This window comes from Squalius cephalus, assembly GCF_949319135.1.
Source record: "Squalius cephalus genome assembly, chromosome: 1".
NCBI classification, from domain to species: domain Eukaryota; kingdom Metazoa; phylum Chordata; class Actinopteri; order Cypriniformes; family Leuciscidae; genus Squalius; species Squalius cephalus.
Window position 1 is genome coordinate 28,498,547 of NC_137122.1, and position 27,942 is coordinate 28,526,488.

A 27,942-nucleotide genomic window follows, 5' to 3' on the forward strand; every position below is an offset into this window, starting at 1 on the left:
AAGTTGTCCTAAGGCAAGAACGGGTATTGTTCAAAATTCATGTATAACTTTGATGAAAGATTTTGATCCACTTCAATTGTTGACTACTATATGTCTTTCCCAGGTCACACTTCTAAAATTAATTAAAATTAAATTATTTTAAGTCGTCTTGAGGCCCTCTTATGGGCTGCATTTATTTGTACAAAAAAACATATTTTTGTTTTCTATTTGAATATGTTTTAAATGTAATTATATGATGCAAAGCTGAATTTTTAGCATCATTACTCCAGCCTTCAGTGTCACATGATCCTTCAGAAGTCATTATAATATGATGATTTGATGCTCAAGAAACATATCTGATTATTATCAATGTTGAAAAAGTTGTGCTGCTTAGTATTTTCGTGGAATGGAAACATTCTATTTAAAATAGAAACATTAACATCATGAATGTTTTTACCATCCGTTTTGGTCAGTTGAATGCTTCCTTGCTGAAAAATTGTTAATTTCTTTATTTCACAAAGAAAAAAAAAAAGTATTGGCCCCAATAACAGTAGTGTGGTGTACTTACTTTAAGTAGAAGTGTAAAGAGCTGGGATCATCAACATTCCCGTTCCCCCTCAATAGACAATTAGGAGGCATGCTGATGCTGTTTGATGTTGTTGCCCAATCTTAGATTACACAGATCTTATGAAAGTCACAGCAGTCATTCGTTTAGCTGGAGGTGCCAGTAACCGCATCCACACTCAGCAGCAACTGAACATCTTCTTTGATCATGTGCTCCAGGAACAACAGGCTTTTTCATACCCGCAGATGCTTGGGGCTTGGGCTTTTGTTAGGAATGGGCTTCTGCTGAGCTTCTGCTGGTTTAGGTAGAGCATCAAACAGCCGATGGGATTGTGTATTCATAAGACGTGATCAGATGGGCCTGATATTGCACTCAGAACAAGAGAACGACTGTCCTTGTCTTCTCCTCATGACGCATGTTCAGCGATAGCTTGTGTTTTTGAGGTTATTTAGTGTCATCGTAGTTTTGAGCCGCTGGGTGAACGATGTTTACTGACCCACTTGCATTTTAGTCATAGATGAATTTCAATCACTCACACACACTCTCTCTCTCTTTCTATCTGTCTGTCTGGCAGCTTCTGTTCATTTAGAAAGATGAAAATCCACGGGCTGCTAAAGGATATGCACTCCTGTCCTGACCCTATGTGTGTGAATGAGTGTATGAAAACTGTGCCGGATTAAAATGGACACGTAGGGCACAAGTCAACATGAGGGCTAGCAAATGATGAGATGATTTCCTTTTTCTTTTCTTTTTTTTATTTTAAATATCAATAGAAATTAAAGCTTCTAGTGATACAAGATTATGAGTGATCGGCTAGGCTGATATTTGTCCATCCTGAGATCGATTGAGCATCGACCAATAACGTGACCTCTTGCCCAGTTAACAAAAGTAGTATTTTGCTCATGTACCACTTGTAGAATGCTGGAGTTTTTTTGTCAATCATATAAATAAAAAAAAAAAATCACCCAAGGATTTAAATTCTGTCATCATTTACTCACCCTCTCGTGTTGTTCCAAACCCGTGAGACTTTCATACATCTTCGGAAGACAAAATAAGATATTTTTTATGACAGCATTTTCATTTTTGGGTGAACTATCCCTTTAATCCCAAACATATACCACCATTCAAAGTCTTTTTAAAAAAAAAAAAGAAATTAATACTTTTATTCAGCAAGGATGCATTAAATTGATCAAATGTGACAGTAAATACAATTAGCCTATAATGTTAAGATTTCACTTTCAAATAAATGCTTCACAGATTTCAGAGCACATTTGGACTCTTTATGTGTTATTTCATGGACAGGCCTGTTGATGGCTGTCTAAAGCTTTGGAGAGAGCTTGTGTGTGTTTTGTGTGTGGCATGTGCCCAGCTGTTCCTTTGCATCTGCCTGCCTTCACTTTGGTATTTGTCTTGGGGATGTTTCAGAGGCAGATGTTTATGCCATTTTACAAACACTTTATCTTTTATATCCTGTAAAAGTTTTAATTGTAAAATTAACAGACTGATATCAGATATAGAGGCTAGAATACCAGAGTAGAGAGTGACTCAGGCAAGTAACCAACCACATAAAAATGCACTAAAACCATTCATATAATATTCACACACACTCTAAATATATTATACACACACCCACTTTATTAGGTACATCTTGCTAGGACTGGGTTGGACCTCGCTTTTGCCTTCAGAACTGCCTTAATTCTTCGTGGCATAGATTCAACAATGTGCTGGATACATTCCTCAGAGATTCTGGTCTATATTGACATGAAAGCATCACACTGTTGCTGCAGGTTTGTTGGCTGCACATCCATGATGTAAATCTCCCGTTCCACCACATCCCAAAAGTGCTCTCCTGGATTGCGATTTGGTGAATGTGGAGGCCAATTGACGATAGTGAACTCATTGTATTGTTCAAAAAACCCAGTTTGACATGATCTGAGCTTTGTGATGTGGCGTGTTATCCTGCTGGAAGTGACCATCAGAAGCTGATTCACTGTGGTCATAAAGGGATGGAGATGGTCAGCAGCAGTACTCAGGTAGGCTGTGGTGTTTAAGCAATGATTAGTTGGTACTAAAGGGTCCAAAGTATGCCAAGAAAATATCCCCCACACCATTACACCAGCAGCAGCCTGAACCGTTGATACAAAGCAGGACAGATCCATGCTTTCATGTTGTTTACGCCAAATTCTGACCCAACCATCTGAATGTCACAGCAGTCCAGGCAACATTTTTCCAGTCTTCTGTTGTCTAATTTTGGTGAGTCTGTGTGAATTGTAGCCTCAGTTTCCTGTTCTAATGCTAGGCACACACTACAAGATATTCGGGGCGATTTTGGACCGATTTCTCCCCTTCCGAAAGTCCTAGGTAAAGTCCCGATTATCTTGATGGTTCTACATATTATCTTATCAGGTTTTCCTGTGGTGTGAGGTGTGTTAAGAATGACTGAATCTGCTCGGAAGAACGTCGGAGCCGCCCAAATCTCCAATCAGAAATCCTGTTGTGTGGGGGAACCCTGAGGACAAACTCGCGCACACTCTGGAAAAGTGAATCCTGTGAAACGAAACAATACCCAATCAGAAACTGAGCTGATGGAAGACTCACCTCCAGCTCGCACCCTAACATGTAAAGTCCATGTTCACACCGTCACCACGATTTCATCTAAACAATTTTCTTTTTTTCCCCACTGCAAATTTTCTGTAAAAACGGCCCATACACTATAAGCGGCATTTCTCCTTGCAAGTTGTCCGCCATGTTTGTTTTATTTAAAGTCACGTTTGATGCTAGAGATTTTGCGAGATTTCCCGTGTTCACAGGCAGGACTCAGTTTTTTGTGAAAGGAATCTAGTGTGTGTTGTGCTTTCCTGATCACATCGCTGCACTCCACACACTAGAACAACAAATCGGTTAAACCTCTGATTTCTTATCATCATGTTTGTGGTCTCTCACATTTTGAAAATCTTATAAGATTTTAAAAAATCTTTTAGTGTGGCCCCAGCTTTAGCCGACAGGAGTGGCACCCAGCGATCTTCTGCTTCAAGGTTCAACGTGTTTTCACACATCTTTCAGAGATGTTCTTTTGCAGACATCGGTTATAACGAGTGGTTATTTGAGTTGCTGTTGCCTTTCTATCAGCTCAAACCAGTTTGGTCATTCTCCTCTGACCTCTGGCATCGTCAAGGCATTTTCACCCACAGGGCCGTCGCTCACGGGCTATTTTCTCCTCTTCAGACCATTCTCTGTAAACCCTAGAGATGGTTGTGCGTGGAAATCCCAGTAGATCAGCAGTTTCTGAAATACTCAGACCAGCCTGTCTGGCACCAACAACCTTTCTTTCCCATTCTGATGCTCAGTTTGAACTTCAGCGGATCGTCTTGACCATGTCTACATGCCTAAATGCATTGATTTGCTTCCATGTGATTTACCGATTAGATATTTGCATTACCGAGCAGTTGAACAGGTGTATAAGAAGTGGCTTGTGAGTGTAATTTTATGCAAAATAGCCTATTTATTTAGTAAGAAATCAATATGTGGATTAATACTGACACTCTTGCGCGTGTGTTAGTATATATTGCATATACATGTATACATATGTATATAAAAATAAATATTATACATATGATTACAAATTCATCATATATAGTATGTTTACACAATACATGTGTATATATATATATATATATATATATATATATGTATGTATATATACAGTGCTATGCATAAGTTTAGACACCCATGCTAAAGTTGACTAAAAAGAGGAATAAAAAATCATCTTTTGGAAATTGAACTTAATGCCTTAATTTAAAAAATTAGGAAAAATCCAACCTTTAAGGACACCAATTTTCTTTGTGAATGAATAATGTATCGTAAATAAATAAATGTTCTTCCTTAAAATACAGGGTGCATAAGTTTGGACACCCCTATGTTAAATTCCCATAGAGGCAGGCAGATTTTTATTTTTAAGTATTTTTTTTTTTATTTTTTTTTTAGGATACTTTGCATCCTGATAAAGTTCCCTTGGCCTTTGGAATTAAAATAGCCCCACATCATCACATAGCCTTCACCATACCTAGAGATTGGCATGGGGTACTTTCATAAGATCATCTCTCAATGCAAATCAAACTAGCTTTTAGGCTAACTGAAATAAAACCATGCCAATCTCTAGGTATGGTGAAGGCTATGTGATGATGTGGGGCTATTTTAATTCCAAAGGCCAAGGGAACTTTATCAGGATGCATAGTATCCTAAAAATAAAATAAAAAAAAATACTTAAAAATAAAAATCTGCATGCCTCTATGGGAATTTAATATAGGGGTGTCCAAACTTATGCACACTGTATTTTAAGGAAGAACATTTATTTATTTACGATACATTATTCATTCACAAAGAAAATTGGTGTCCTTAAAGGTTGGATTTTTCCTAATTTTTTAAATTAAGACATTAAGTTCAGTTTCCAAAAGATGATTTTTTTATTCCTCTTTTTAGTCAACTTTAGTATGGGTGTCTAAACTTATGCATAGCACTGTATATATATGAAGAGTTCAGATGCAAAAGCCTCTAAGTGCCATCTGAAATTTTCTTCTAGCATGATAATTTTTATGAAGCTTGTTTATTTAAGTTCAGTAATTTCACTTAAATGGCAATTAATAGGTAATTTTCATTGCCATTTAAGTGAAATTACTGAACTTAAATATACAAGCTTCATAAAAATTATCATGCTAGAAGAAAATTTCAGATGGCACTTCATATATATATATATTACATACCTCAGAAGGTTTACATATTACATATGTTTATATTACATATGTCCACCGCATATTCAGTAAAGTACCGTAAGACTGTGTGTAGACTCTCTGACTAGTTGTCTCATGGACACACACATCATTTGTGCTGTGGCATGCAGCTTCATTGTTCTTCCCTCTTTCATACGGGAATCTTTCACTGTCTCTCTCTCGCTCTGCCAGTGAAATCTCAGTTGTGTCTGCTGTCTGTGCTCACAGTAGGTTTCAGTCTTTTAGATGCAGTAGATTTTATTATCTGTAATCGTGATTTTTTTTTAATCGTAGCTTTACCCTCTCTGTGTCTGCTGTTTTAACTTCGCACCGGTTTTTGTGTGTCCTGTGTAATGAGGATGAAAAATCCAGCCCTTCATTAGATGGTTACAATCCTCTCAATGTTTTCAAATGGATGTCTAATCATATGTATCATTGACTTCCTCTCTCCACAGGAAGAATGCAAGCAGATCATGGCCCGCCAGAAGTCCAACTCGCAGTCGGACTCTCACGATGATGAAGTGTCTCCTCCTCCTCCAAACCCGGTGGTGAAGGCCAGGCGCCGGAGAGGTGGGGTCAGTGCTGAAGTCTACACAGAGGAGGATGCCGTCAGCTACGTCAGAAAGGTTAATACAAATTGCAGTTAAATGTGCATTATTTTCAAACACCTGTTTTGGATTCTTCCCTTTAGTACTAACCCAGATTCAATACCACGTCTTCACATTAGATACTTTTTTTCATTATAGATGACAAAAATTGCCATTAACAATACATTTGACTTTTATAATGTGGTATTTCTGAGTGAAATGAAATATTCAGTTGGATATAATACAGGATGGGATATGGATTTTATTTGAGTAGATGGAAACGCTATGATATTATTGGTTGTTTTCCTTTTCTTTATGTCGAAACGTGCTATGAATATGTTTTTTCTTTAGAATACATTCACTGAATTGTGCACAATAACACCAGGAACATTTGCTGTCAACATAATTAAGCGTTAAGTGTTATTTTTGTGTTATTTATATACTATAATAGTATTTATTATTTTGAACTTGCTTTTATTTGATATATTTCTATTTAGCTTTAATTTATTTTATTTTATTACTTAATGTTATGTATTAACTTATTTATTTCAGTTATTTCCTAAGGCAAGTTTTTTTAAGATTAAGTTTTTCTTTTAATAATTATACATATTATATATTTTATTTCAGCTTTATTTCAATTAACTTTTCAATCATTTCAAATGATTTTTTGATTCTGATGTAAATTTTGATAAAAAATATTAGTGGCAATTTGACAAGGCCCAAATGATAACTAAAGGGTTCTTCATGACATGATAAATCAAATTTGCCTTGATCTTTTGACATATAAGAGGTCTTTGTACCATTAAAACATCCTGCAAGTTTCATAGCTTAAAATGTTCTCCTCATTATAAACAAAGCATTTATTTAATCAAGCTCCAAAAACGGCTCGTTTTGATATTGCGGGATCTGACATTACATGGCCAAATATATTTGCAAATGCCTGCCTCCAGAGCAAGACATTATCAAATAGTTATACCACATCATGACACTTGCCAAATAGAAAACAAATAGAAACCCATTATAATCACTGAGGCCGTCTACACTGGATACAGTATATAAATGCATGCTCAGTTTCTGACATAATCCTGGTGTCCAGGATAATTACCAGTGTCAGGAACAAGTGGGTGGTTCATTTTAATGACGTCCCGGATCGTGTCGGAGGATTATATGTTTGTTCGGAGCATTTTGTTTTGTAAACGAGGCACAGAAACTTTTGTTGAACGTGTATTATATCTGACAGCAGCTGCACAAACCGTAAGTTTTGAAATACCGTAAGTTAAACAATTTCATAATGCGTTGTCTGTAAATGACGGTTTTATATGGATAATGTTTTTAAAACTTTTACTTGGATGCAATAGCGATTGGCCGTTGATACGGTTTCCTATGCAGTGACATTAGCCGACTTTATTAACATTATAATAAACCTCAAAGAACACATTAAAATAAAAATAAAAATCCATGTCACGACCCCTTTAATTACCACAAACCCTAAGTACTGAACATCGGTACATAACACGTCCCGCATCATTTGTGCTACAGTATGAACGTGAATGAATCCTCAAATCATGGGCATTGTTGAGAAGAGGTGTACTATTAATTCTCTAAGCAATCAGAGTTACATTTTTGCCTTGTGTATGATAAAACGGATGAAAAGGTGATCAGAATATCATTGAGACTCGAGGTTGGGCTCACAGTTTCTGGTAAAAATACACAAATGTAGTTCGATATTATTTTGCAGAAACTTCAAAATGCCAGGAAAACCTCTATTTAATCTCATTGTAACTCATTGTTTTCTTTGGTTATAGGTCATTCCAAAGGACTACAAGACCATGACCGCCCTGGCCAAAGCCATCTCTAAGAATGTGCTGTTTGCCCACCTAGATGACAATGAGAGAAGGTAAATGCTCGTCGTCTCAGGTAGATTGTTGTCAGGTATTATAAGTCACACTATATTCCGTATTATGAAGTCTTTCTTATGAATCGGGTCATGTTGTTTCCAGCTGGTTTCTGGTTGTCAGCACTGGTCTTGTGTGCGTTTAGCGGGGTGAGGGTGTGAGTCGTGTCAGGGGGGCTTGTGAGTAGCCACTGTATTCGCTCTGTTGCTCTCGTCACCATGGCAACTTGCGTCGAAATAAAACGAGGCATTGTGTCTGACAGTGGTGGAAAGTGTGTTTTAATGTGGGTGTGGGGAAATTGTGTTGCGTGGATTGTTGGCTTTTGAGTCGGGGAGATGCCACAAACCCTAAACAACGAGAAGTAAAACGCCTCTCCCAGTCTACCAGGAATTTCGCTCAGGTTGCTCCGTCTTTGTGCACGGAATACAGTTTCACTGCTGAGGCGAATCCATTATGCATACAGATCCACCATGAAGGGAACAAACTCTCAGCTTTCTGCTTTTAAACCCTCTCTGAGAACACACGAAACTCCCCAAAACATCCAGCTCTCAGCTGGAAATTCACCACACTTATTATCAGGCTTTCTTGCCAGGAGCTGCAGATGCATGCTATCGTGTTTTAAGATTGATTGCTTTTATTTATTTTTTTGGCTGTTGTGAATATATTACAGTCACTATTTATCAGAATTACAGGCAAATTTAGTTGGAAAAGACTGATTATATTGTACATCATCTTAAGACTTTAAGGCCTATGTTGCCATTTTTCTTCGGAAAGCTCCAGAACGCACTTAATATTTCTGACTCAGATTTGTGGAGGACATTAACATTGTTTCCATGGTTACGGAATATTCGCTCCTGGCGACAGAATAGCACAATGTCCAATTATCTGCATGTGTGTCTGTGATGCTGTCAAAGCAACATGCTTGACGTGGTCAAACCGAGGTCCAGCAGATTATGACTCTGCAGTATCTGGTAAATAACAGGGAAATTACATTATTTCAGGGTTATTTCATTTAAGTCTGACATGCTGCAGACGCACCGTGAACAGTCTGCAGTTCTTGCAGTGAAACACTTTAACTAGAACAAATATAGACTTTAATTAGAAATAATAGAAGATTTTCAAGGTCAGTTTGATTTTTCTTTTATGAAAGTATCACTTTCACCCTTATTATGCTATTTTAAAGGTTCCTGATTTTGTTTTTGAGGTCTTCTACAGTAAATTTCCATGCATCAAAGGTCAAAAAGCACTTTTCACATAATATACATTGCACATCACTTAATTTCTCATTGCACTCATTCCTCAAAAACTCTGAAAGCGGTTTGTTCGAAAATTCAATCTCTAAACTCCTCCTTTCCCTTCCTTTAGGAGTCAATTTTGCTCTTTGAAACTTTGCAGACCTTTTACATTCACAAACTGCTATATTACACACTGCATGACAGATAGTATCTGAAAAACACAATAGGAGCACTTTAAAGTGATCACATGTGACAGTAAAGACTAAAGAAACCAGATTTCGTTTCTTCGTATCAGAAATGGTTCTTGAGCATCAAATCAGCATATCAGAATGATTTCTGAAGAATCATGTGACACTGAAGACTGGAGTAATGATGCTGAAAATTCAGCTTTTATCACAGGGATACATAACATTTTTAGTTGTTTGAAATTTTAATAATATTTATTTAACAATATTACAAATAAATGCAGCCCAGGTGAGCATAAGAGTCTTCTTTCAAACATGCTTTGAATGGTAATGTTTTTTTAAAATGCATTTTACCTATCTTGACCTATAGCCACTAGGCTACTACAATCCCAAATGTGTACACTGTGCAGTAAACTCAAAAGGCAACAGCATACACCAGCTAAAGTGGTACCCTAGGTTCATATGCTTTGCAAATGTAAGGATCATTGTCACCACTGGGCTGGCACAGATTTGCCTGTTCGCTTTTGCAGGCGTTCACACATATGGCCATATATAGTAGAACATGCCATACACTGTTTACATTATTACACTGCAGTCAGTAAGAGTGCTTGTTATGATCACTGGATGTGTCACTACCACTGGAGTTAAACATTACAGCTAGATGGCAGATATTGTAAGGGAGTATCTGGCATGTGGCATAGCCCACCCTAGGGCCCACCCTACAGGTTATTTGTTGTCTAGTGTGGTTTTGTTGCCATGGCAAATAAAAGCAGTTACCTCATGGTGGCATGGGAATAGACCAGTGGCAAATTTAATGCAGGAAGAAATCTGTTGCTGAACTTGACCTTGGGAGTCGGGTCAGAATGAAAGACATATAAGTAGTTAATAGAAGCTGGCTGGTTTTATGATGTCCTTTCAGTGAAGAGAAAATTGTGTTGAGGAGCTTAGAAATGCTACAACCACTGTAGCTTTTACCATTCGGTAAATGTGTTTCTTTCATGTTTTCTTATCAGATAAAACATTTGCCAAATGACAAAGCGCTGTGCTTCACTCTGAAACCTGCAGCGCATATACTTATTTAATTGAATCGCAGCCCTTGCGATCTCACAATAGCACTGTGCTACATTATGATTTTAAATGGCTTTAATATATCGTGCAGCCTTAGAAAATGGTCTAATAATGCGGTTCATGGATTCTTGTGCGTGGAATGCGCCACTTCCAGTATTTTGCCGGTTAATCAACACGACTAAATTGCAATCGAGTTGCACTGCTGCAAGAATTTGGGTGTAAATGTTAAAAATATAATATTACAATGCAAAAAAACTATATTTTTCTAAAATGGGATTCATTTTCTTTGTGCAAACTTTTCTTTTTTTGTCATTTAATTTTGGGGTGAAATATGGAATATGAAATATATGAACCCTCAGTCAGAACCTACTCTTCATTACTTGATTTGAACACCATCCTGTCTATGGCCCCAACTCTCTGTCTCTCTGTCTCTCGCCTCAGGGGCCCTGCAGCATCTCAAACAACAGAGCATTGTGTTCTAATTAAAAAAAGCACAATACCAGTAATCAGCAGTAACGAGTGCTTGAGCCGCAATGAACCACTGAACTGAGTAGCTACTGTATATACAGAGAGATTGTCCATCTATTTTTAAATTCCTTTAGAACAGAAGTTGTGTTGTGGTTTTGCATGCACACATTTCTGCACGTACTGTACATGAAATAAATCAGTGTGTGCATGTACGTCATACTTGCAAGAATTAGACAGATAAGCCTATGGAGATTAGCATGGCCTCTTATTGTTTGCTATAAATAATGTTTTCTTTTGTATAACATCATTATAGCGCCAAACTACGGGTAACATAATGCGGCTAAATAAAATAAAAGCATGGTTAGTTTGATTTTAAACTGTTTTGATGGAGGATAAATATCTGCTGATAACTCAGAGTAGCTTTATCGTGTCCAAACACATCTGTTCAGCTCCCCTTTTATAATGTTAACCTGCTCTTAGCATAATGGCTATCTGGTTTCCTGCTCATATCTGATATAAACTTCACACTGTGATTGTGGGGAACAGCTGTTTCACGCACCTGCAGACTAGACAGTACTATTAAAAATGACCTTTAAAGTAGACAGTCACGCTTTTGTAATGCTAGCTAGTGTGGCTATTGAGTTTCTAACGCGGTCCAAGTCGAAAAAGAAAGGTGGGTTGGGTAGAATTTTGTCAAAAAACTGTTGTTGTTTTTTATTTAGCCAAAATGTACTTTAAAAAACTGATGGAATTGTAAAAAAACAAAAAACAAATAGAAGACAAGAATACAAGAGCTGCTTTTTCACCGTCGGGCCGAACGGTTTTAAGAACGGTGAGAAATGGTTCCAGTTATATTTCCATTTGGGCTTGGTTCAGCACGGCGTGATTTAGCTCTTTAGCTGGCCACGTGCACTATTTGAGCGAAGTAAGCACAAGTTAATAATAAAATTAAAAGAAACGGCTGATCATCCTCCATAACACGCTGGCTATTTAGATCTCATACCGTCTGTAAACTCTTGCACTACCAAGGCAACAACTGACACATTTCTATTACATTCAAAAGAGCTCCGTTATCAGGCTCACAGTGGAAAATGAAACCATATCCGTGCTCGCTGGGCCGGATCGGCACGGAATGGAACGGTTAAGCAAAGAGAACCGTTTGGCCTGACGGTGGAAAAGCGGCTAAGCTGTCTCTGTCCACACTGAGTGAAGTGTGAGTAATTTGTTAACGTTCTTCACTGGATGGATGGATCTGTCTCTAGAGAATCTCAAGTCTGTCAGCACATGTGCACGTTAGCAAGATAGACCACTTTAGTGATGTGGAACATTCTTGCTTGCTTTCTGTATATAATTTATTGCTAGTTTGAATAAAAAAATGTTTAATGCTACCAAACCAATGTGATTTTTTTCAACTTCGTAAAAAGCAATAAACTAATTCATTTAGTTCTTAAAGACCCCCAATGGTTAAAATCCAGTTTTTAATGTTTTTTATATATGTATATGTGGTGTTTTTAATATGCTTTAAGACAAACCATGTGTAAATTCACAAGTCAGCACCATTGCTGAGTATTTTCTACCTAAAACTGCAGTGAACAAGACAGTCTCAAAAACACGGTTTGAAATCGCTGGTGTTTCTGACGTCACAAACTACCTTGTAACCAATCACATCAATGTGCGGCTGGGCTTTAGCATATCATTAATTTATACCGTGAAGCAAGGGAGTCTCACGAGAATGTATTTTTATATAATATAACACATCATTAGCTGTTTGATAACGTAGTCAAGCCAAAGAACAAACATATTAATTGATGTTATGTGTCCAACCTTGTAGAGAGCGATACATAAAACACATTACCATTCTGATACATTGACTTGTAGATGAGCCTGTATGAGTGAGTGGAGGCAGGGCTCATTTGCATATTCATGAGCCACGTGTACTACATGAAGTGAGGGTGTAGAGTTACATTCAAGCTATTTAAAGTCATGAATATTTTTTTCCACAGGAAATAAAACGTTTAAATATGCCATTTTGGTGATCAAAGATGAGTTTTAAGGAATACAATTATTGACTATGGGAGACTTTAAGCTTGTTTAGTCTGTTTAGCCAGTATATGACGTGCCGTTTCAGCCCAACATAAAAACGTTTAAGTTTTAAAGTATTCAATTAATTGACATTATTAATCATTATTACAATATCAAGCAATAATCGGCAACAATGATTGTTGTCAAAATATTGCAGCCCTACACTATAATTGTCACACTATGTGGCTGTAATGAGCGCACAAAGATGTAAAGTACAAAATGGACAGGAAACACGCAGGAGAACAGAATAACATAACCACATAATACTAAGACGACACGGAACAATGACCTAAGGAAGCTAAGGGTATGAATACACAGAGATTACAAGGTAACTAAATGAACAGCAGGTGAACGTAATCCAATCAGAAACCATAGAAACTAACTGGCAAACAGAACTCAGGAAAAGCAGCACAGGGAACAGAATAAAAGCGAAACCAAAACAGATTGAATCTGTTTCAATAATGCAGGGTTCACCAATCTCGGTCCTGGAGGGCCGTGTCCTGCAGAGTTTAGCTCCAACCAGCTCCAACACACCTGTTTGAAAGTTTCTAGTATGCCTAGTGAGACCTTGATTAGCTGGTTCAGGTGTGTTTAATTGGGGTTGGAGCTAAACTCTGCAGGACAGTGGCCCTCCAGGACCGAGATTGGTGAACCCTGCAATAATGAATTGCTTTATTTTTTATTTAATAATTTGAATACTTTATGTAGGCTATTTACCTTGCCCGCTACTGTTGATTGGCTCACTCTCTCTCCTCCCCCATCATGAGTGGACACGCCCCCTACTGCTGATTGGCTCACTCTCTCTCCTCCCCCATCATGAGTGGACACGCCCCCTACTGCTGATTGGCACTTAGAAAGCACAATTTGAGGTATTTTGTCCGGTAAGAGTAAACACCAAAGTTAAACAAGCACCACTAATAATATGTTGCTTATTAAATTTGGCTGGGAATCGTTTGAACACTTGGATCTATATTTCTTCAGCACCTTTTAAAAGAGATGCAGTTATTATATTTTTAGTTCATGTGGCCTTGTCAGTACTTGTGCTCATTCTAATAATTGCATGTTGTAACGGCAATAAATTACCAAATGATAACTAAAGGTTTCCATTATATATGACCAAAGATTTTTCCTCTCTGTGGTAGAATTATAGGGATTACTTTAATTTATCTAGATTTAGCCTTCAAATCACTGCATAAAACTGCATGCTGCAACCTGCCTGAGCACATGGATGGTGTTGGATCTTCAATGAAATTCTTGCGTTAGTCGACACTCAACCATGAGCGCAGTCACTCTGCAGCGCAGACGGACAGTCTGAAGCACAAATGCACAGGTCAGAATGTGACACTGTGAAAGTAAGTGGGTTGATTCACTTCCTTGCTGCATGAATGAAAATTACAGTACCGTTCAAATGTTTGGGATCAGTATTATTTTTCTAAAGAAATTAATACTTTTGTTCAGAAAAATGCATTAAATTGGTCAAAAGCTTATTTCAAATAAATTCTGTTCTATCCAAATCCTATCAATCAAAGAATCCTGAAATAAATGTATCACAGTTTCCACAAAAATATTAAGCAGCACAGCTGTTTTCAACATTGATAATAAGAAGAAATGTTTCTCAAATCATCATATTAGAATGATTTCTGAAGGATCATGTGACACGGAAGACTGGAGTAATGATGCTGAAAATTCAGCTTTGATCACAGAAATAAATTGCAATATAATATATATTCAAAGTGGAAAACTGTTATTATAAACAGTTATTATATACCTATTATTGAAAACTGTTAAATGCTTTTTCCTCCGCACACAGATTTAGTTAATCTAGTGCTAGTTTCTCTAATGTGTGTGTGTGTGTGTCCTTGCGTTCACATAAAGTAGAGCATGCAGCTGGGGTAATCCACCAATTAAGCAGCGAGTAATGACCCTTCCGGCCTTTGACCCTTGACCCTTGACCCAGCAGCCTCTGCCCTTTGCTCTCATATCCCAGTGCTGATGGACAGTGAACATCTTTGGAAACAACAAAGTGCATCAGATCATTAATGAACTTCTCAGCGAAGCACCTTGGCATTAAACAGTCATTTCTGAATCTGATCTCTTCTGTCACAGCATATGAACATTACAAGCAAAAACTGTAGTGAGACGTCCTGATCATCAACCGTTTGGTTTTAAGTGTTTTTTAAATAGCACAGCTCATGGACTATCTGATAGGCCACACACGCAGCAGATGTCTTTTAAGGCGAGTTTATTTTGACCCAGTCTGTTTTAGGTAAAGGAAATGGGGTGCTGAGGAAGTTGCGGGTGATGTAACGCTGCGCCTGTATCGGATGAACCCAAATCACAGCTTCAGAGCTCAGGCTAATGGAGGAAACCTTTGACACTTAGATCTGTCTCATAATCTACTCAAACGCTCCAACACCAGGTGGCTGTCCATTTTATGTGCTCAAATGATGCACTCTTCGGAAGAGCGAGAGATGAACGGTTTATAAGAGGGTCTCTTTATGAACGTATGAGGTGTAGGCATTAATCATAGGCTCATTATTAAACAACATTTTCATTATGCATGGCATCTAAGCCTGCAGAATTATACTGAACGCTCTATAAATTACATTAATTCACAAACTTCCCCCTTTCCTTGTGCGCTTGTTTAAATATTTTAGCTTGTTTGATGAGGCCTTTAACTGCTAATGAGGTACATTTAGCAGAATTGAATTTTTCTAGTAATTTGAATCAGATAATTGGTATGAAGCCAGTGTTATTTTAGCATTATTATATGCTATACTCTGAGTTTTTATTTTTATATTTTCAGTTTTCATGAAAATGTTTTGTAAATTTAATATTTAAACTTAAAAAAAAACTGAACTGAATAACTAAAATACATACACTTACATTGAAGATTTTCATCTAATATTTATATATTTTTTTCTGATTTATTTCAGTTACAGAAATTTGTAATAGTTTTAGTTAAACAGTAAAAGTGCTAAGATTTTGCTGAGGTGTGATGATTCTTTGTGCTGATTTCGCTTGTCACATGTTGGGTGGTTGCCAGGTTGTTGCTATGCAGTTGTGAAGGCATTTTGAGTGATTTAAGCATCAGTTGCTATGCAGTTTCTGGGGTGTTTGATTGGTTGCTTGCTATTTTTTACTGTTTTGTCATCAACTGTCACGTTCTGGGTTTTGTTTCTTGTTCCTGGTTCTCGTCTTGTCATGTGATTGCCTGTTTGTCATGTGATCCTGCCATGTGTCTTGTCATTGGTTAATCGTTTGATTATTATTCACAGGTGTCCCTTGTCTTGTCGTTAGTCTTGTGTATTTAAGCCCTCATGTTTGCCCTGTGTCTTTGTCTAGTATTGCATGTTTTTCCAGGTTCTTATCTTTCTTTCCAGTTTCCAGCCTTTGTTTAATGTTTGTTTTGTTAATTAAAGTTGCTTTTGGGGTCACTTCAACTTGCCTCCAGGATTACATCATTACAGAATACTAGACCAAAATATGGACCCAGCAACCCGTCTCTTCCTTCTCAGCCAAGATGACCGTCCAATTGAGGAGTATGTGAGGGAGTTTTTTGATCTTTGCAATGAAGTGGACTATTCTGATGAGATCTTAAAGGACATGTTTCGCTTTGGACTTCATAAGCCACTGTACTATCTCATGCCTGTCAATACCCCTCACTACACTCTGGTGAAATATATAGACTTTGCCCTCTTGTGGAGCGGTTCATCATTTACTGTGGGCTTTACGGATGTGGAGCCCCGCAAGCTCACAGTAATACCTAAGCCTGAGCCAATTCACGTCATGCCCACTTTAATGTTGGCAACTCCAGTGCTCACACCGCTCACCAGCGCATTCATGCCAGAGCCTCATCCTGTCATGGCCGTTGCCGAGCCTGAGCTTCTCCTCGTCAGCCCTGCCGAACCTGAGCTTCTCCATGTCAGCCCTGCCGAGCCTGCGCTCCACGTCAGCCCTGCCGAGCCTGCGCTCCACGTCAGCGCTTCACGTCAGCCCTGCCGAGCCAGAGCTCCACGTCAGCCCTGCCGAGCCAGAGCTCCACGTCAGCCCTGCCGAGCCAGAGCTTCACGTCAGTCCTGCCGAGCCAGAACTTCACGACGTCACGTCTGCCGATCCAGAGACTGTTCACGTCACGTCTGCCGATCCAGAGACTGTTCACGTCATGTCTGCCGATCCAGAGACTGTTCACGTCACGTGTGCCGATCCAGAGACTGTTCACGTCACGTCTGCCGATCCAGAGACCGTTCACGTCACGTCTGCCGATCCAGAGACTGTTCACGTCATGTCTGCCGATCCAGAGACTGTTCACGTCACGTCTGCCGATCCAGAGACTGTACACGTCACGTGTGCCGATCCAGAGCTTCACGACGTCACGTCTGCCGATCCAGAGACTGTTCACGTCACGTGTGCCGATCCAGAGACTGTTCACGTCACGTCTGCCGATCCAGAGACTGTTCACGTCACGTCTGCCGATCCAGAGACTGTTCACGTCACGTCTGCCGATCCAGAGACTGTTCACGTCACGTCTGCCGATCCAGAGACTGTTCACGTCACGTCTGACGATCCAGAGACTGTACACGTCACGTGTGCCGATCCAGAGCTTCACGACGTCACGTCTGCCGATCCAGAGACTGTTCACGTCACGTGTGCCGATCCAGAGACTGTTCACGTCACGTGTGCCGATCCAGAGACTGTTCACGTCACGTCTGCCGATCCAGAGACTGTTCACGTCACGTCTGCCGATCCAGAGACTGTTCACGTCACGTGTGCCGATCCAGAGACTGTTCACGTCACGTGTGCCGATCCAGAGACTGTTCACGTCACGTGTGCCGATCCAGAGACTGTTCACGTCACGTGTGCCGATCCAGAGACTGTTCACGTCACGTGTGCCGATCCAGAGACTGTTCACGTCACGTGTGCCGATCCAGAGACTGTTCACGTCACGTCTGCCGATCCAGAGACTGTTCACGTCACGTCTGCCGATCCAGAGACTGTACACGTCAGGTGTGCCGATCCAGAGCTTCACGACGTCACGTCTGCCGATCCAGAGACTGTTCACGTCATGTCTGCCGATCCAGAGACTGTTCACGTCACGTCTGCCGATCCAGAGACTGTTCACGTCACGTGTGCCGATCCAGAGACTGTTCACGTCACGTGTGCCGATCCAGAGACTGTTCACGTCACGTGTGCCGATCCAGAGACTGTTCACGTCACGTCTGCCGATCCAGAGACTGTTCACGTCACGTGTGCCGATCCAGAGACTGTTCACGTCACGTGTGCCGATCCAGAGACTGTTCACGTCACGTCTGCCGATCCAGAGACTGTTCACGTCACGTCTGCCGATCCAGAGACTGTTCACGTCACGTGTGCCGATCCAGAGACTGTTCACGTCACGTCTGCCGATCCAGAGACTGTTCACGTCACGTCTGCCGATCCAGAGACTGTTCACGTCACGTCTGCCGATCCAGAGACTGTACACGTCAGGTGTGCCGATCCAGAGCTTCACGACGTCACGTCTGCCGATCCAGAGACTGTTCACGTCACGTGTGCCGATCCAGAGACTGTTCACGTCACGTCTGCCGATCCAGAGACTGTTCACGTCACGTCTGCCGATCCAGAGACTGTTCACGTCACGTGTGCCGATCCAGTGACTGTTCACGTCACGGCTGCCGATCCAGAGACTGTTCAGTGTCTCCGGACGAGATTGTCGCCACCACACCTGAACCTGAGCCCTCAGCAGAGATGGCCGCTGCCACGCTGTCTGTTCCTGTCCCTGAGCCGGTGTCTGTCCCTGAGCCGGTGTCTGTCCCTAATCCAGTGTCTGTCCCTGAGCTGGTGTCTGTTCCTGTCCCTGAGCCGGTGTCTGTCCCTGAGCCGGTGTCCGTTCCTGAGCCGGTGTCTGTTCCTGAGCCGGTGTCTGTCCCTGAGCCGGTGTCTGTCCCTGAGCCGGTGTCTGTCCCTGAGCCGGTGTCTGTCCCTGAGCCGGTGTCTGTCCCTGAGCCGGTGTCTGTCCCTGAGCCGGTGTCTGTCCCTGAGCCGGTGTCTGTCCCTGAGCCGGTGTCTGTCCCTGAGCCGGTGTCTGTCCCTGAGCCGGTGTCTGTCCCTGAGCCGGTGTCTGTCCCTGAGCCGGTGTCTGTCCCTGAGCCGGTGTCTGTCCCTGAGCCGGTGTCTGTCCCTGAGCCGGTGTCTGTTCCTGTCCCTGAGCCGGTGTCTGTTCCTGTCCCTGAGCCGGTGTCTGTTCTTGTCCCTGAGCCGGTGTCTGTTCCTGTCCCTGAGCCGGTGTCTGTTCCTGTCCCTGAGCCGGTGTCTGTTCCTGTCCCTGAGCCGGTGTCTGTTCCTGTCCCTGAGCCGGTGTCTGTTCCTGTCCCTGAGCCGGTGTCTGTTCCTGTCCCTGAGCCGGTGTCTGTTCCTGTCCCTGAGCCGGTGTCTGTTCCTGTCCCCTAGCCGGTGTCTGTCCCCTAGCCGGTGTCTGTCCCCTAGCCGGTGTCTGTCCCCTAGCCGGTGTCTGTCCCCTAGCCGGTGTCTGTCCCCTAGCCGGTGTCTGTCCCCTAGCCGGTGTCTGTTCCTGAGCCGGTGTCTGTTCCTGAGCCGGTGTCTGTTCCTGAGCTGGTGTCCGCTCCTGTTCCTGAGCCTGTTCCTGTGCCATGGCTGCCTGAAGGGTCGTCTCCTCCCTGGCCTCCTGAAGGGTCGTCTCCTCCCTGGCTGCCAGAAGGGTCGCCTGCACTGCCTGATCCGCCCTGGTCGCCTGCACAGCTTGATCCGCCCTGGCCTCCCTTCCTGCCGCAGTCTCCAGGTCCTCTGCCGCTCCACGGGCCTGGCCCTCCATCCCGCCCCCGGGTCCGCCGCCTCTCCACCACCCTCCTGAACTATTGTTTTTTGTTTTGATGGGAGTCGGTAGCCACCCATAGAGGGGGGGCTATGTCACGTTCTGGGTTTTGTTTCTTGTTCCTGGTTCTTGTCTTGTCATGTGATTCCCTGTTTGTCATGTGATCCTGCCATGTGTCTTGTTGTCATTGGTTAATCGTTTGATTATTATTCACAGGTGTCCCTTGTCTTGTCGTTAGTCTTGTGTATTTAAGCCCTCATGTTTGCCCTGTGTCTTTGTCTAGTATTGCATGTTTTTCCAGGTTCTTATTTTTGTTTCCAGCCTTTGTTTAATGTTTGTTTTGTTAATTAAAGTTGCTTTTGGGTTCACTTCAACTTGCCTCCAGGATTACATCATTACATCAACCAAGCAAAAACCTGATTGCTTTGAATGACACGTAGCACACCCAAAGTTTAATATATTAGAATTAGGGTTTCTATGGAGACATAATATTGATAGTCTGACTATTGCTGATGCAAGTGATCCGAATGAAATTAATTTCAAATTACACTACTGTTCAAAAGTTTGTGGTCATACGATTTTTTTATGTTATTGAAAGAAGTCTCTTATATTCATCAAGGCTGTATTAATTTGTTTTATTAATTTGTCTTTTTTAATATATTTAAAAATGTAATGTATTCCTGTGTCCAAAGCTGTATTTTCAGCATCATTACTCCAGTCTTCAGTGTCACATGATCCTTCAGAAATCATTCTAATATGCTGATTTGATGATCAAGAAACATTTCTGATTATTATCAATGTTGAAAAAAGTTGTGCTGCTTAATTGTTTTGTGGAAACTGTGATTTTCTTTTTTTTTCCCCTTCAGGATTCTTTAATGAATAGAAAGCATTTATTTGAATTAGAAATCTTTTGTAACATTATAAATGTCTTTACTGTCACTTTAGAAAAAGTAAAAAAACAACGTGTTATCAGTAGTGTAAACTGTCTGCCATTCTGAACCCGGCTGGAAAGAAGACCACAACACAATACCCATGAGACCCCTGCAGTTACACGGTCCATCCTGTAAGAGATGCTGTTTGTCCAATTCAGATGTCCGTGACTCAAGATGATCCACAATCGGACCGGTTCATGCAGTGCCAGACAGCAGAGCGGAGAAAATGAGCGCATGACGTTATATACCAGTGCTGTACGGTTATCAACACCGTATAATTTGAAGCTGTTATGTTGTTGTGAGCTGTTAAACTCTGGCCCACAGGAAGCTGCGATGTTTGGCTGTGATGTGGGCCGCTTTTGGGAGGCACTTGACAGCTTCCACACAGGTGTGTTTGCTCTGGCAGCAGCGATGTCGTAATCGCACTCGTACAAACACACACTCTCACCAGGAAGAAGGAGGAAAAGTGGCTGGCTAATGAATAGCCTTAACTGACTTGACCCGTGGATGTTTGTCTGGGCAGTTATGCAGCAAGTGTGTGTGTGTGTGTGTGTGTGTGTGTTAGTGCAGTGAAGGCTGTCCCCAGCTGGAAGTTTCACTCGTCTTTCTTCCCGTGCAGAATTGCTGTGGCAGTTTTTCCCCGCGAGTGTTACCAGTGCTGTTGTAAAGTGCGAGTCTGTGTGTGGTCAATATTTAGCATAGCTTTGTGCTGTTACAAAGGGAGTTTCTGCTAATGAGGTCAGTCGCCGCAAGAAGCAGCTCTTTCTATCTCCACATTCGTCCTGTTTGCATTCTTTTATATTCCTCTTTTCCGTCCTCACTCTCATGTCTTCCGAGTGAGAGTGTTTAATGGGCTGTTTTGGCCCGTCTGGGTCCCCTGACCTGACCCACTACCACCCACCCGTTCCCTGCGATCCCTCTGGAATTCACTGGAACGCTATCGGTGAACATTTCTGAAGGGATTTAGAAATGTTTCTGAAAAAAAAAAAAATCTGCTAAACTGTGGAATCAACTAATAATTCTTGGTAGATACACATAGTGTTTTCAAATACCTTCGCATAAATTTCAAAGAAAATCTAATGTTAAATTGAATAATTAAAATGTATTGACATATATTTGAATACATTTCAGGTAAATTTTGCATTTATTTATTTACTATATTATTACTAATTTACTTATTTATAAATAAATAAATGAATAATTTGTAGATAAATGCATATATGTATTTATAAAAATTGATTTAATTATTGCTGAAATTAAATCAATTTTATCAATTAACTTAGTAATTTAATTTATTTTAATTTTAGTTATTTACTTGTTCACTTATTTTTTTTAGTTTCTTATTTATAAATTTATATTTATTTGTTTTTATTTAAAAAATGTATTTTATTTATAAATGTATGTATTTAGTTATAGTCAGTAAGTGATTACTTATTTATTTTTATTTATTTACTTATTTATTAATTTAATTAGTTAATTAATTAATGATTAATTAATTAGTTAATCAGTTATGTATTTATTTATTTACTTGTAAGTGTAATTTGTTTTATTTACTTGTTTATACATTTATTTATTTTAAATAAAAATAAATGTATGCATTTATTTATTTATTTTAAAATGTAGTTCAATTTCTTATTTGCTAATATTAAATTGTTTTATATATTGTAATTCAGCACTTTGTCTGTCATCAGCCTTCCTGTTCTCTAGAGATTGGCATCTGCCATTAAAACACCCATTCCAGTCAACCTCTACTTCAGTGTCCAGGTGTCTGTATGCCATGCAATGTGTGCAGAATAATCATTAGAAGCTGGATATGTCTGCTGCTGCCTTTCTAAATTTGTTCCAGTAAATGCAATTCCAGCACTTTTAGGCCTCTTTTCCTCTCGTCTCCTCCTGTGAGCAGTGTAAACAGCCTTTCCCGTTAAAACTGGACAAAAGGGGGTGAGATATTTGTGCTGAGCTTTCCTCTTCAAACACATCTCCCCTTTTCCTCTGCTGTAAATAGAGAAACAAATGATTCCAAGACAGGCAGCACTTCCTGTGAAATGTCAGACACTTTAGTTTGCGTTTGAATTTTTTTATATTGTTTTTATTTCCTGTCTGAGTGTGTGTAGGTGAGACGGTCATCCTTGTGATCTGGACATGTGAGAAAGACGGAGCCTCTGTCCTGTCAACGCTTTTTGTTTTTCCTTTTTTTTCCACTGTGGTTCAAAAGGGAGACTCTAACGAAGAAATTCCGGGGCTCACATTTCACCTCAAAATTTTAAAGGTTCTTCTATGAAGGGGCTTCATAGAGACAGCAAATAAACAGGGGTGCGTTTCCCGTACAACGACGTAACTCGCTGCTTAACTACCATAGTACGATGCATCATTGAAGAAATCAACTAGCTAGTCACGACTGTTTCCCGAAACCTTACTGATGCGAATTGGTCGTTCAACCACGTTGGTTAATGATGTCACGCAGGAGGTGGAGTAATAACTTCTTTTAATGAATCTGTTTGAGGTCAAATTAATGCTAGATGTTTTGCTATAAATTACGCACATGACATCTGAGGACTATTTCTCAATTTTTCTCAGTTATTTTGCTTTATTTCCAGATTCAATCATCGTCTCGTTCTTATGTAGTAGAGCACGTTCGCACATGCGCACTCTCCAAAACAACGCTTTAAATCTCTTGACAAACTAAAAGATGTAAATTACATTTGTATGTATTCTAAATAAAAGACACAGGTTGTACTGAATGTCAGCTTGCTTATTTTGCACATGACAAGGATTTATTAAGTCCACATGTCATGCAAACAAGAAACTATGCTTGTAACCACAGCTCGAGGGCTGTCGTTCCAACCACACAACTTTGCGATGCTGTTTGCGAATGTTTGTTGGAACTATGTTTTCGGGAAACACAGACTCGTTGAACTATATAACGACGGAACTTGCGACCATAGTTGGCTAATGATGCTTTTGGGAAACACACCCCAGAGCGTTACGGACAGACTGTGTAGACAGGTGCTGCAACAATGTCAAATATGTGTAAAATAATGTGTTTTTTGAACATTCAAGCATGAACCCAAAATCAAGACCTCTTTAAGTGCCTTTAAGATTTATTTATTTTTAAATATTTATTATGATGACAACCTATCCCCTTATCATCCTGTCTGAACATCTTCTTTTTCAGCATCAACCAAGTTTATTCACAACAAAAATAGTTGTATGATGGAAAAACTAAATAACCAAATAATAAAAAAAAAGCTGTTGTTTTAATTTTGAGGTGAAAACCTTGACATTTCTTGTGAGATTCACACACTAAATATATTTTTTTATTTTTAAACACATACTTAAACCAACAGAGAAAGAGAAATAATTGATTGGAAGAAAGAGGTTAAGTGGTTAAAGAAGATCCATAACCCAAATGCTGTAGGTTTAAACCATAGAAGAGAAAAACCCCAAAAGGTAGAAATGTATGATTGAAAGAAAAAGTTTACTTCATACTATACTGTTAATCTGCTATATCAAAGACATGAAATTGGCATATAATAAAATGTGAGGAGAGACATTTGGATTTCCTCAATTTGATTTATTGACCTTTTTTTGGACAGTGTCATAATCTGTAACTTTTTAACTTGATAATGTGTGCCAAATATGCAAGGATACACAAACGCTTAGTATTTATCAAATTTTTCCATTTTGCAATATCATACTGACCTGGAAGGAAACCGTATTGCTCAGATGTTGATCTTTCATATTTCAGGAGAATTAATGTGGGTTTGACCAAGTATCAACATTGACTTAAATTTGTCTTAAATTCCTTAGGAGAAATAAAATCGGTTGTTCAGTCAAACAAAAAACAAAACAAAATAAAAATCAATCAATTGTTGACATACAGTGAGTGAAACTACCGTTCAAAAGCTTGGGGTCAGTAAGATTTTTAAATGATTCGGAAACAAGTCTTTAATGCTCGCCAAGACTCTATTTTTATTTGATCAAAACTACAGTAAAACACTAATGTTGTGAAATACTGCTACAATGTTTTCTATTGAGATTCGGTTGAGACTTTGAATAAAAGTCTCCATTTGCTCTACTTTTAATCTCACTGGTGTCGTGTTGATTTTCTTTTGTATGCCGAAGCTTAACAGTGGATTCGACTGTCTTAAACTGACAATTATTACCATTGTTTCTCCTTCCCTCCATCCCAGTCTGGCTCTCTTTTCCTCTGGCTTCCTCCTGTTGTTCTGCTGTCTTTCCTCCCTCCCAAACATTCCTGCATTCTTTCTTTTTCCTGCCTCAAAGCCCACTGTCTACTTCAGCTGGTTTTCCTCAACGTGTGAGGTGTTTTTGTGTGTTTCGTGCAGGATGAGGTCGGCATACTCGCCGTTAAACCTCATTGGCTGGTACTCTTTGGGTAATACTGATGCTTGCCTCATCAACACTATAAATATTCATTAATATTGCTTTTAAGAGGCTGATTAAATTACATTTAAGAGATGCTTCTGACAGCCAGCCAATCATTCGAGCTTGACTCCTTTGGCATGGTGGGTGTTACTGTCGATGAATCCATCCATCACTGAAGGAAGACAGACGGACTGGGAGATAGACAGACGTATAGACTAGACAAATAGACTGCATACTCCAAGCTCAGACAGACAGATGGATCCCAAAGGAAAAAGTGTGTCCAAAACAGCTGCGATGTTACACATAAAAACACGTAGCTCGTGGCCAATTAAACTGGGTTTTCCCTGCCTCATAGCAACCCTTTGCAGTGTGGATAAACAGATCTACACGTCTGCTCCTCATGATTGATAAGAGCAGTGTGTGTGTGTGTTTATATACGTTTATGTTAGTGGATGTGCTTTTCTCCACCCTACAGTGATACTGATACAGGGAAATCACTGATAATCCCGAGCGAAGTTGTTAATGACGCTTTATCAGTCTGACTTTGTCCCTTTCTATCTGTTGTGAAACAGGGTCGGCACTTCATAAACACATTCGCATGTGGATGTTTTGCCATTTTTGGCCCTGAGAATTGTCGAGTTGTTTATGTGGGATGAATTGTATGGCACAAAATGCAGTTAAAAAGTATTTTGAACACAGAAAGACAAAAGACAAGTGCATTGTGTCAATGTAAATGTGCATTTTCTAAGATTTATATAGCAAATAAATGATGTTCTTTATATAGCAAATAAATGATGAATGGGGTGGTGTGGCGCAATGGATAAGACACATGCCTTTGGTGTGAGAGACCCGGGTTCGAATCCACTGTGCGACACCAATGTGTCCCTGAGCAAGACACTTAACTCCTAGTTGCTCCAGAGGCGTGCGACCTCTGACATATATAGCAATTGTAAGTCGCTTTGGATAAAAGCGTCAGCTAAATGAATAAATGTAAATGTAAATGTTCTTTCTGTTCATCAAAGAATCCTGAAAAAAAATGTTTAGCATTAACAATAATAATAATCATAATTCATAATAATCAGAAATGTTTCTGAATAAATCAGCATATTAGAATGATTTCTGAAGGATCATGTGACACTGTAATGATGCTGAAAATTCAGCTTTGATCGCAGGAATAAATTACATTTTACAATATATTCAAATAGAAAGCAGTTATTTTAAATAGTAATATTTGTTCACATTGTTATTGATTTTACTGTATTTTTGATCAAAAAAAGGCAGTCTTGGGGGGAATAAGAGATTTTTTTTTTTTCAAAAACATAAATTAGTGTAAAATAATTGAAATGCACACAGCCTGTCATGAAATGCATTTTGTTTATTCAAATGTAATGAAATCATTAGATAGTGCAGTTCGTATCACATAATTCATTTTGTCTACAAACTTAGTCAGCTTACACTTGGCACCTAATATGTTTCACCCATAAATTACCATAAAGCCATTCTTTTAAGTGAGCAATTCAGTCCTTGTTTTTTCTATACACTGAAGTTTCACTCTTGTTGCAGTGAGATGTGACTTCTTTAGAGGGTTTTTTATACCTGTTAATACTAAATATAGTACATGTGCAAATAGTCTTATAGAGTGGGCCGTAAACAGTTTATATGGGAATATAAACAGTTATATTCACATATAAACATTGATCAGTGAACATACATAGAGTTTTTGTTTAATAGACTTTAAATAGAGGGACAGAAATCTCTCAGATTTCATTAAAAATATCTTAATTCGTGCTCTGAAGGTAAACGAAAGTTTTATGGGTTTGTAACGACATGATGGTATATGGAAGCTTGTTTCCGCCACAGAATCAAAAGTAAAAAAGGTAATTGCGACTTTTTATCTCACAATTCTGACTTTTTTTCTCACAATTGCGAGTTTTCATCTCTTTATCTCAGAATTGCATGATATAAAGTCGCAATTGTGTTTACTTCTCGCAATTGCGACTTTATAACATGCAATTGCGACTTTATATCTCGCAATAATTCTGACTTTATTTCTCAGAATTATTGCGAGATATAAAGTCGCAATTGCATGTTATAAAGTCAGAATTGCGAGATGTAAAGTCGCAATTATCTTTTAAAATGTTTTATTCTGTGGAGAAAACAGGCCTCCATATGATGGTGAGTAATTGATGACAGAATTTTCATGCTTGGGTTGAACTATCACTGAGTGTGTAGCAGCTTCAACTTGCACATGAAACATAAACACCCAGAGGACATGCAGACGTTCTGGGTTTAAGTGTCACAATCAGATGCTCTAAACCAGACATTCCTCTTCCTCTGATGTAACTTCACTGATGATTAAGTAAAAATTACGTCATTCAAGTGTTGAAGCAAGAATTCGCAAAGAAACAAACATTTTATCATCATTTGCTCACCCTAATTTTGTTTCTAACCTGTATGCCTTTTTCTCAGTGGGCTCCAAAACATCCTTTTACCTCAGCTGCCTTAAAGCAAAGTGCACATTTTAATTTTGATATCATCTGTTAAAGAGTTTGCACATTCAGCTGTGTTTTTCTCTTGACGTTTACGAGGATAAGGCAGGCTCAGGCTTGTGTGGACAAATAAAGGAGACCTAATGTTGGTGCTTTTCACACTTTCCCTTTGAAAGTGTGAGAATCAATTAAAGAAGAAAAGAAGGGGTGATGATTTAGGAGCCTCATTAGATTTTGTGGTCACGCGTATGCACATGAAAACAGTCATTTACAGACCGCTGTGCAGACGCTCAATGTCATCTCATGTCTTCCTTCATATGATGTATCTTCAATAAAATATAATTGGCCCTAAGTGGCATGTAAAAGCAACACAAGCTTTGATTGGTAGCTTCGGTCAGTCTCTTCCTGTCTAAAGCGATTATTGACCAGAATAAGCTGTAAACTAGACCAAATTCTTGGACTGTCTTGTATAT

General features: G+C 39.6%; 2 protein-coding genes across 2 annotated transcripts in view; both read left to right on the forward strand.

Moving 5' to 3' along the window:
- Positions 1–27,942, forward strand: part of ccdc137 (coiled-coil domain containing 137) — a 224,026-nt gene that overhangs the window by 121,215 nt on the left and 74,869 nt on the right. The window lies entirely within an intron of this gene.
- Positions 1–27,942, forward strand: part of prkar1b (protein kinase, cAMP-dependent, regulatory, type I, beta) — a 60,124-nt gene that overhangs the window by 2,863 nt on the left and 29,319 nt on the right. Inside the window, exons 4-5 of the mRNA XM_079871033.1 lie at positions 5,766–5,936; positions 7,703–7,794. Coding sequence (XP_079727159.1) covers positions 5,766–5,936; positions 7,703–7,794 — 263 coding nt within the window. The remainder of the gene's footprint in view (positions 1–5,765; positions 5,937–7,702; positions 7,795–27,942) is intronic.